General features: G+C 36.5%; 1 protein-coding gene across 2 annotated transcripts in view; it reads right to left on the reverse strand.

Moving 5' to 3' along the window:
• SMYD2 (SET and MYND domain containing 2) overlaps positions 1–10,266 on the reverse strand; it is an 86,876-nt gene that overhangs the window by 27,969 nt on the left and 48,641 nt on the right. For both annotated transcript variants that reach the window (XM_051998380.1, XM_051998381.1), the window contains one exon: positions 3,389–3,499. In XM_051998380.1, coding sequence (XP_051854340.1) covers positions 3,389–3,499 — 111 coding nt within the window. The remainder of the gene's footprint in view (positions 1–3,388; positions 3,500–10,266) is intronic.

The following is a 10,266-nucleotide window of genomic DNA, read 5'->3' on the forward strand; positions in this document are numbered from 1 at the left end:
GCATAAACTCCTTACAATGGCATGGTAACTAATGGCCAAGTATTATACAATAATTTTTAATTGTAACAAACTGTTCATTTGTGAAAAACTTTTAGAAGACTTGCTATATCAGATGCACCTGAGCTTAAGAACCATAACAGAAAAAAAAACCAGCAGGCTAACTAATTAAGAGAGTAAAGAGACCATTAACTGCTTTCCCTAAGAGAATTTGACCATAACCACTCAAAAAGACAAGGTATGATTTCTTATATAATACAATATAATCTTATAATAATATATAATCTTAAATAAACGTATGCATTATATTATATAGAATTATTATATTTAACATACACAAATAGAGGTAATGTGGATGTATAGATACATGTGTATGCATATGTTTATTCATATATACACGCTTGCATGCACACACACACACACACACACACACACACACACTTTTTTTTTAAAGAAACCTTCAGTGAAGGCAATTCCATTACTTCCTTTTCCTTTCAAGTTCTCCAGCTGTCAGAAAGTTCTTCCTCCTAGCTAACCTCTTATTACTAGAGTATAAGTTTATTTTCTCCTTTTCCTATCCTTGGTGAAAAATAAACTCTACCTTTCAACAAGATCTCTGCAGATTCTCAAACACTGTTATTAAGCCTTCCTTTCTACCGCCCATTAGTCTCCTCTTTTCCTAACATAAAAAAAAGCTAATTTCATTTTTCAAAGCTAACCCTGTTATTTCTCATAAGCTGGTGGAGCCCAGAAGAGGGACAGAGTACTCCAATGAGTCTCTGATTATACTGAACAGAGGAGAATTCACAGAAAGATTATCTCGGAGTTCCAAAATGATATACTCCTATTTACACCCTTCATATCATATTTGAGCTGTGGACATGTGCTAATCCTTGTGAATAAATTTGGCTTAGATGAAAAATAGAAAAATGAGGTGGGGAAGGGAGGAGAAGAGGAGTTGGCAAAGGGGTGGATGAAATTTCACCTTTAAAAAGATTTACAGTAGAGTGTCCTTGCCAACAACCTCACCCTAACTAAATAGAAGATCCTTGAAAGTATTTCTGGTATGTTTCACCCATCCTACTACATTGCAGTATAAAGACAAGTCATTTGGCCCTTTCCTAATCAGGACTTCCTTTGTCATTCTGAGATTAGATGTTCATAACTGGCACAATAAAGCAGGGCAGGGCAAAACGCTACGGAGCTGGTAGTTACACAGTCACCACACAGAGGTCATCAACTTAAAGTGCATTAAGAATCTGGAAATGATTGCTCTTATCTCTTTCTCTCTTTTCTTCTCTCTTCTCCCCATAGAGAGTCCTGAAGTCAGGAAGATTTGAGTTTTTACCTCAGAAATTTATTAACCCACTTTGTCTCTATTTGACTCAATTTCCTCAACTGAGGGTAAAATGGGGAAAATAATACCATCCACCCCACAGAATTGTGAGGATTAAAAAAATTCTTAGTACAATGCCTGGTAAACAGTAGGTACTATATAAATGTTTATTTCCTTCTCTTCCCTTTCACCTTCCTCTTCATTAACTTCTTCCACTATATTTCCCTGCTATGCCTCTGGTTTGCCAACATATACACAGTTTGGATCCACCGAGGGGCCTCAAGATTGGACAAGTGCAGAGTGTAACTCCTAAAACTACAGCTTTCTTGCTGTCAGGAACAAGAATGATGAAATGATTTAGAAACAATATGCCCTGACCTCTTGCATCCTCCAAATCACTAATTATGAGAGAAATGCAAATCAAAATAATCCTTTCACTTCATACCCCCCAAATTGGCAAGGATATCAAAAGGCAGAAATAATCAGGTTGTAGAAAGATAAATAAACTAATGCACTGTTGTTGCAGCTGTGAACTGGTACAATCATTCTGGAAAGCAAACTGGAACTGTGCAAATAAGTAACTAAAATGTTCATACCACTTGGCCCAGAGATTCCACTTCCAGGCATGTAAACTAAGAAGGTTTTTGACAAAAAAGAAAATCTCCATGTATACCATAATATTTATAATTGTACTTTCTGTAGTAGGAAAGAACTGGAAACCCAGTAGATTTCCATCTTTAACAAAAAAGCTCAACAAAGTGTAACACAAAGATGTGATAAAATATTAAGGATGAAAAAAAAAAAAAGGAACATCATGAATACAGAGAAATAGACTTTCGTGAATTGATGCAAAGAAGTACACAGTAAAGAAAACAATTACATAATGACAACAATAAATGCATATGCACACACATAATACAGCAAATGTATATAACACATGTTAACATATACAACACATGTATAACAGACACAGCAGCCCTTATATTGCACTGTATTGTGTGTATACATGACTATATTGCACAAATGTACATGTGTGTTATATGTGTGTGCGTGTGTGTGAGTGTGTATTTATAGACAGATATTCAGATAGAAGATAAATGTTACATATACATATACAACCCCCACAAAGCAACAGAAATGAATACTGGGTAAATTTAAAAAACCAAGCTTGGCCACAATGAAGATGGCCAAGATTATCATGCCTTGCTCCTTTGCAGTAATTCATTTCCACAGATGTGGAATATGGCTTGTAACATCAGATATTATGTTGATAAGTTTTACTGACTTTTTTTCTGTCTTTTCATTTTTTTAGAAAGAAATTCTTTGTAATAAAACAAGCTTTCTGGGAGGGAAGAGGAAGAAATATAAGAGGCAAATAAATTTAGGTGATATGATACCAAAAGATAACAATAAAAAATTGATTTTAAAGGAAGTTTATGGAAGGTTTCAAGAATGACCAGGGGAGCACTTTTTTTTTTGCCCCAGATCCATTCCATTGCCTCAACCATTTTCTTTATCTCAGTACACATACTACAAAGGAGTAACAGGAGTTTGAGGGAGGTAGAGGGAAAAGACAGAAGCTTTTCTTGCAAGAAATTCTATATTGGGGAAGAAAAGCTTGGAATGTCTCAAAGGATTGTCAGGAAACTCTGGCATCCTAGAATTCTTACATAATGAGCCAGATTCCTTAAAGTACGTGGAGGGTAACTAAATTCCATTGCAGTCCTTCAAAGTGGTGCTCAGAACAGGCCCCTGTCGCTGTAATCTTGATCAGTTTTAGCCATGCACGGACACCCACAGAAATTCTTCCACAGGACAAATAAAATTCTAAATGTAAGCTTTAGTGATTTTTGCCATGTTTAGCTATGCATGGGCACCCACAGGACAAACAAAATTCTGTACTTAGGTTGTTTTTGCTATTTGATGGCCTACTACGGATATGAATAGGAAACTGAGTCAAACAAGTCATTACAAAAGCTGGGCCCACTTTTCTTCCTGACTCACCACAAAGACAAACAGAACTAAATGGCTCTGGCATGTGGTCCTTTTCCTCACCTGTTTGGCCAGGATCCTTGCAGTGAGCCTTACAGTCTCTGAGGGATTCCAGTTTTCCCCAAACACACACATAGCAGAACACTCCAGCTTGTGCATGGGCCAATCTTCTTTCTGAAAGGTTAAAGACAGTAATAATCATCAAAAACAAACAAACAAATCACAAAACAAAAAAACAAACAAAAAACCCAGACCATAAAACACTGAAATAAAGCAAAGGAAAAGAGGATGCAGTCAGTTCCCCCTAGTTAAGGTCAAGTGAAATGTGTTTCCTTTTTGAAACCACGAGGACACTCACCAATATTGAAGATAAAAACATCTTTTTAAGACAGAAAGAACTCTAACCTTGAGCTGGTCCTGACAGATGTTTCTGAAATGAGGAAATTTACTTTGTGCTGCTTGTATTCACATCTTGTGTATTTCTATGGCAACTTCCCTTAGGAATCCAGTTTATTGCTCTGAATAATATACAATCCACTCTCAATTATTCATCTGTTTAGCTTTTCAGTCATGCCTGACTCTTCATGACCCCATTTGGGGTTATTATGGCAAAAATACTACAGCAGTATACCATTTACTTCTCCAGCTGATTTTACAGATGAGGAAACTGAGGCAAACAGAGTCAAGGGACTTGTCCAGGGCTACAAAGCTAGTAAGCTTCTAAACTTGGATCTTTCTGACTCCAGGTCTGCTAGCTACCCTGATATCTGTGGATTAATCAACTTACAAGATGATCTATGAAAAATGTAGTCTCTAAACTATTTTTTCTTGGCTAGCCAAGGACCCTTTTAGATACATTCCCTATATAGTCAATATTCAAATTTTGGATGAATTTTAAATCCTCATGCAGGCAAGTTGTAATCAGGAAAAGACCTGGCTAAAAAAAAATCCCAACAATTCCCTAACCTATTCTCAAACCAAACACTAAAATTCCTCCTTAGATTCTTCATTATGGTTTGGAAACTGCCCTGAATTGTACAATGCTATGCCAGAACAGCAGCCTCTTGGAGGCCTTTCCAAAATGGACAGCGACAGATAGAGTATCTGTCATCTGAGCAGCAGCCTAGCTAAGTCTGGAGAGGCTTCTGGCCAGCTGGCCCCAGGAAAGTGAATTTTTGAGCCACCAAGAGTTGTCAGAGATACCAGGCAGGTATTGATAGAAGAAGTATCTATACTATAAAATCACAGATTTTAACTATTAAATATGTATTATGAAGTCTGACAGAAATGACTTTTCTACCATTTAAAAAATATTTTATATCAGAGGATCACTGTTCTGGGTTAGCTAAATTTGTGTTCTTCTTGCAATTAGATAGCAACTGGAAGAGACTTACTAGGGATTTCTATATGGGAATAAGGGGTAGAAAAACAAGCATTTACAATATAGTACCTACTTTGTCTCAAGCACAGTGTTACATTCTTAATAAATATCATCTCACTGAATAAATAAAGATATGTGTAAGAGAATTCTTCTCAAGATTCCATAGAGAGTCAAAGGGAGAGGAAAAGGGAAAAGGGATAGTATTACATGTCAAGGTATAGTTCTACGGATTTTCTGTGAAGCTACACTTCATGTGTGCATATAGTATAACCAGTGTCCCGGGGAGACCAAATTCAGGAGCTGTGTTTCTTTTTACATTTCTTTCCCTCACTAGTACTTAAAATGAGAAAAAAATTCCTGTCCTGATTCCTTCTGAGCAAATAGCTTCATCATGTTTCTCTTCCTCCTCCTCTTCTTTTTCTTTTTCTTCCTTTTTTTAAAGCCATGTCCCCAAATCTTCTTCTTCTTATTTGTGTGTTTAGCACAGTGCCTAGCACATAGTAGGTACTTTACTGGTTAATTGAAAGATCCCTCCAACTCTGGAACTCACACACTGGAAGTATCTCAGTATCATTGGATGGCTTGGCCTGGAATCCCCATAGAAGGAGAACACCCAAAGGAACCATATCCTCATTTCTCACAAAGTTGTGCTCTGGACTTCTCTACTAATTCCCACACTGGATATTTTCATCCCTTCCACTTTCTTTTCAGTTCTCTTTTAGGTGTTTTTCTCCCTATTAGAATGTAAGCTCCTTAAGGTCTGGGACTTTCTATCTATAGTTTCATTGGCAGTCCTTAGCAGAGTTTCTAGAATACAGTGAGAACTTAATAAATGCTTGAAGAATGAATGTGCTGAAACTTGTAATCAAGGCAGAGCTCCTTCAAAAAAAAGTATTCCTTTCCCCCCCCTGAGGCATTTGGGGTTAAATGACTTACCCAGGGTCACACAGCTAGGAAGTGTTAAATATCTGAGACCAGATTTGGACTCAGGTCCTCCTGATTTCAGGACTGGTGCTTCTATCCACTGCATCAACTAATTGCCCCTAAAAAGTATTAATCTTGAAAAAAAGTATGTGTATGTGTGTATATTTTAAAGCAGTTAGAAGATTTGATAATTGCTTTTCTCTTTTATGAACTTTACCATCTAGCTATAGCTATAGGATGCACAAAGATCAGCTTTAAATGGCAATGGGCAGACAATTCCTGTGGTTATGCTTAGAAATGCTATCTAACCACTGATGAGGCAATATGGTACTGTGAGCAAAAAAAAAAAAAAAAAAAAAAAAAAAATCTCTACACAAGGTCAAAAAACCTTACTCTCTTGAATGTGTGACCCAGGGCATCTAATTCACAGTATTTTATCTGTAAAATACAGATAACAAACTGCACTATATTAAATACTGCTGTGAGCATTAGGGAGAGGAGAAGAGGAAGGGAATAAGCGTATGGTATAAAGCAGACATTGTTCCATTAGAATTTTAATAGCTTTTAAGAATTTTAAGTATTTAAAGGCTTTATAAATATTATCTTATTCAATCCTCACACCAATTCTGTAAAGTAGATGCTATTATTAAGAACATTTTATAGTTATAGAAATCAAGAAAGGCAAAAGTGACTTGCCTAGGATCACAGAGTTAATCTGAAGTCAGGTCTTCCTGATTCTAGATCCCAGTACCCTATCTACTGTGACACTAGCAGCAAATATATATAAAACTGAGGCAAAGCACAATATCAATGCTATGATTCATTTTTATCACTCATGAATGGTTCTAGGACCTCTGAATGCTCTGGTTACGAAAAAAGACATCTATGAATTCATTTCAGTCCCATTACCATCTACTTTATATCAGTTGTCCAGGATATACCCAAATTGGCAGTGATGGTTCACTGGCTACTACTTGAAAATCTTGATTGCCTCTTTACAATTTTAAATTAGAAGGACTATTAGTGGTGGTAACAGTAAAATGGAAACTGGATTCTCACACACACACACAAAAAGAAGAAACTAAATTATGGAGTCAGTTCCAGATTTCCTCCCAAAATCATATTGACTAGACAGAAACTTCACGATCTCCAAAGAAATCCACATCTTATTAAGTCCTCCCCAGTTTTTAATGTTTATTAATAGGGTAATATTTATGCATAAGATTCAGAACTAAAAGAACCTTAAAGATATTCTAACCCAAAGCCTTCATTTAACAGACAGAAGTCCAGGGAGATGATGAGGTGATTTGTTCAACATCATATACTTAAACCAGATGAGGTCTTCCAGCTTTAAGATCAGTATTTTTTTCCCACAGAGATAAGCTACTTCTTAGTTTCATTTGCTGCCAATTAATTTTAATTTTGGCCCAGATATTGTGAATCCACTAATGTGGAGAATCTTGAACATAAAATCCCTTCACCAATGCATAGTCTCATAACTCCAGTTACCTGGATATCTCAAGCTGTATGTTTCATAAACATCTTAAACTCAACATATCCAACACTAAACTCATTTCCATTCCTTCTAAGTCCTCTCTTTCTAAGTATCCTATTACTGTCAAGGGCAAGGATGTTACCATCCTTTTAGTTGCCCAGGTTTGTACCATCCTCAACTTCTCAGTCTCTCATCCTTCACATCTAATCTGTTGCTCAGCTCTGTTGATTCTATCTTTGTAACATCTCTTGTGTATCCTCCCTTCTCTTCTCTGATATTGCTGCCAATCTTCCTCATTACCTCATACCCAAATTAATGCAAAAGCCTACTGGTTGGTTTCCCTGAATCACTCCATGCAAGCCTTCACTCAGCTGTTATTGATCTTCTCAAAGCCCAAATCTGATCATGTCAACCCTGATCTCCTTCCCCTTCAAAAAGCTCTACCCACTCCCTATCAATTTCAGGATCAAATATAAAATCCTCTATTTGGCATTCAAAAATCCTTTATTACCTAGTTCCCTCCTCCCTTTCCACCTTCTTTGAATCCAAAGCATTTAACCCTGAGACTAGAATATGGCACATGCTTAATCATTACTTGGATATCAGGAAGATTCATCTTCAAATAAAGCCTTAGACACTTACTAGCTGTATGCCTCTAGGCTCACCCTGTTTGCCCCAATTTCCTCATCTGTAAAGTAAGTTAGAGAAGGAAAATGTCAAATCACTCCAGTATGTATACAAAGAAAACCCCGAATGGGGTCATGAAAAGTTGGATGTGACTGAACTATAATACAACAATCACTCCATGTTGACAGACAATGAAGATCAGCAATTTGTCTACAACTTCTGTTATTGGAGAGTTGTCAGGGACACTGAGGATTGAAGTAATTTGCCCAAGAATCCACAAGTTACTGGATGACAGTCACAAAACCATATAATTTGAGAGTTGTAAGGAACTTGAATGGCCAGCTAATCATGACCCATTTACTGAAGGAAGAGCCACTATAAAACCTGACAAATGGTCATCTACCCTCTGCTTGAAGACATCTAGTAAGGAGAACCCACCACATTTGGAGGCAGCTAATTTCACTTTAAGCCAGCTTTATTTATTGGAAAGCTTTTGCTGATGTCTAGCCTATACCTGTTTCTCAAACTTTTTACCTGATGCTCTTGGTTCTGCCCTCTAAGGCCAGATGGAACAGTTACAATCCATTCTTTATGTGTGGCACTTTAAATATTTGAAGATAGGTATCATATTCAGGCTAATGATGGTCAATAACTTCAACCATTCCTCATAAAACAAGAATTCATTATCTTTTAGTATTCTGGTGGTCCTCCTTAGGACACTTAAACCTATCAATTTCCTTTTTAAACTACTTTGCCCAGAATCAAGCACATAAGACCAGATTTAGTCTGAAGAATAGAATATAAAACTGGACCATTAACAACTATTCTTTGAGTCTTACCATTCAACTAATTTTGAATCCATCTGCTTGTATTGTTGTCTAATTCTCTTTCCATCTTCTCCACAAAAAAAAAAAAAAGGATGAGATAATCTTAGCAAAAGATTCCCTAAAATCTATATATCTACAGTATTTCCTTCATCTATTATTTTAATAATTCTATCAACAAAGGAAATGAGGTTAGTCTGGTATAATCTGCCCTTGATGAAGCCAGGCTGGCTCTTTGTAATCACAATTTTCCACAATGATCTCTTTAACATCTACTCTAGAAATTTTTGTAGGAATCAAAATCAATCTGAGTGGCTTAAAGTTTGTAGAGTCTGTTCTCTTTCCTTCTTTTTCTTCTCTCTATCTCTCTCTCTCTTTTTTTTTTTTTTGAAAATTGGAATATTTTTTCTTTCCCAAATTCTTTGGAAAGCAAATCCCAATTCTGAGTCCTAAAATAAATGTTCCTCTGCAGAGACTATCCTAGCACACTGTATATTCAGTTTAGTCATCTACATGTTGTCTATAGATAAACTCAGATATCTTCAAATGAAGTCTGAACAGTCACTTATTGGGATGTTATAGAGATTCCTTTTCAAATAAAGGTTACATCTAGCTGTCTCTTGAGATCTCTTTCAAATCTAAGATTCTGTGATGCTATTATGCAAAGGATGAGTTCTAACAGTTATATTTCAAAATAAACAAGCTAATCAGAGTTAAAAATCAGAACTACAGTCTCTTTCATTTTGCAAATGTGTACTATTCATCTGAAAAATTCAAAAGACCCTTTTCCTACTATTCAATTTCTGATTCTTTCAGACTTTCAGATCCAATGTTGAAATTTGATGATGGATGATCCTAATAAATAGTTTACAATCACGGCCCCTCTCCTCACATAGGAAGGACTCAGTATTATTTAATACAAAACGCAGCACAGGTCCTTGGGTATAAGCTTTATGACAAGACACACAGCAGAGTTAAATAAGTCCGTGACAAATATAACCAAGAGCAGAGGGAGAGAGAAATGACAAGATATGCACAAGGGAGATGAAGATCTGTTTTTAGCTGAAGCCTGAAATGAAAGTGTTATGATAAAGTACAGAGGTAGAGAACAGGTGGTTGATTCCATCTTGCTGAGGAGAAATGGGCTCTTTTGGCAACTTCAGGGGTCCAAGTAAACAGTGAAAGAAGGAGTGAGAACAAGTAAAGGAAAGGAGAAGAAATTAGGGAGTATCTGAGGCTAGAGGCCAAATAATCTATATAAATATTTATTTAATGCCTATTGCATAATGCATGTGCCAGGCTTGGGGGTATGAGAGGTAGCAAGAAAAAGGGATGAAAGGCAGGAAAAGAGCCCCAAAATAAGTTTTTATCATAGCCCCTGATCCTGGAAAGCTTGAAGTCTACTTGTTTTCCTATTAACAGATAACCCCTAATGATTGCAGGAGGCGTGGATTAAAATGGACATAAGAGTCAGAAAAACACAAATTCAAATCTTGCTTCTGACATATGTGACTAGATATGTGACTCTAAGCAAGCCAATTAACTTTTTAAATCTCTGTTTCCACATAAAGTAAAATGACGATAATAGCTCTTACCTCAGCGTCATTGTTTGTCTGTGTGTGTGTATGAGTGCGGGTGTATATATGTATGTGTATTTCAAGTAGAGACACATCCTAGTGCTTTTCTCATA

Source organism: Antechinus flavipes, chromosome 4, assembly GCF_016432865.1.
Source record: "Antechinus flavipes isolate AdamAnt ecotype Samford, QLD, Australia chromosome 4, AdamAnt_v2, whole genome shotgun sequence".
Taxonomy (NCBI): Eukaryota; Metazoa; Chordata; class Mammalia; order Dasyuromorphia; family Dasyuridae; genus Antechinus; species Antechinus flavipes.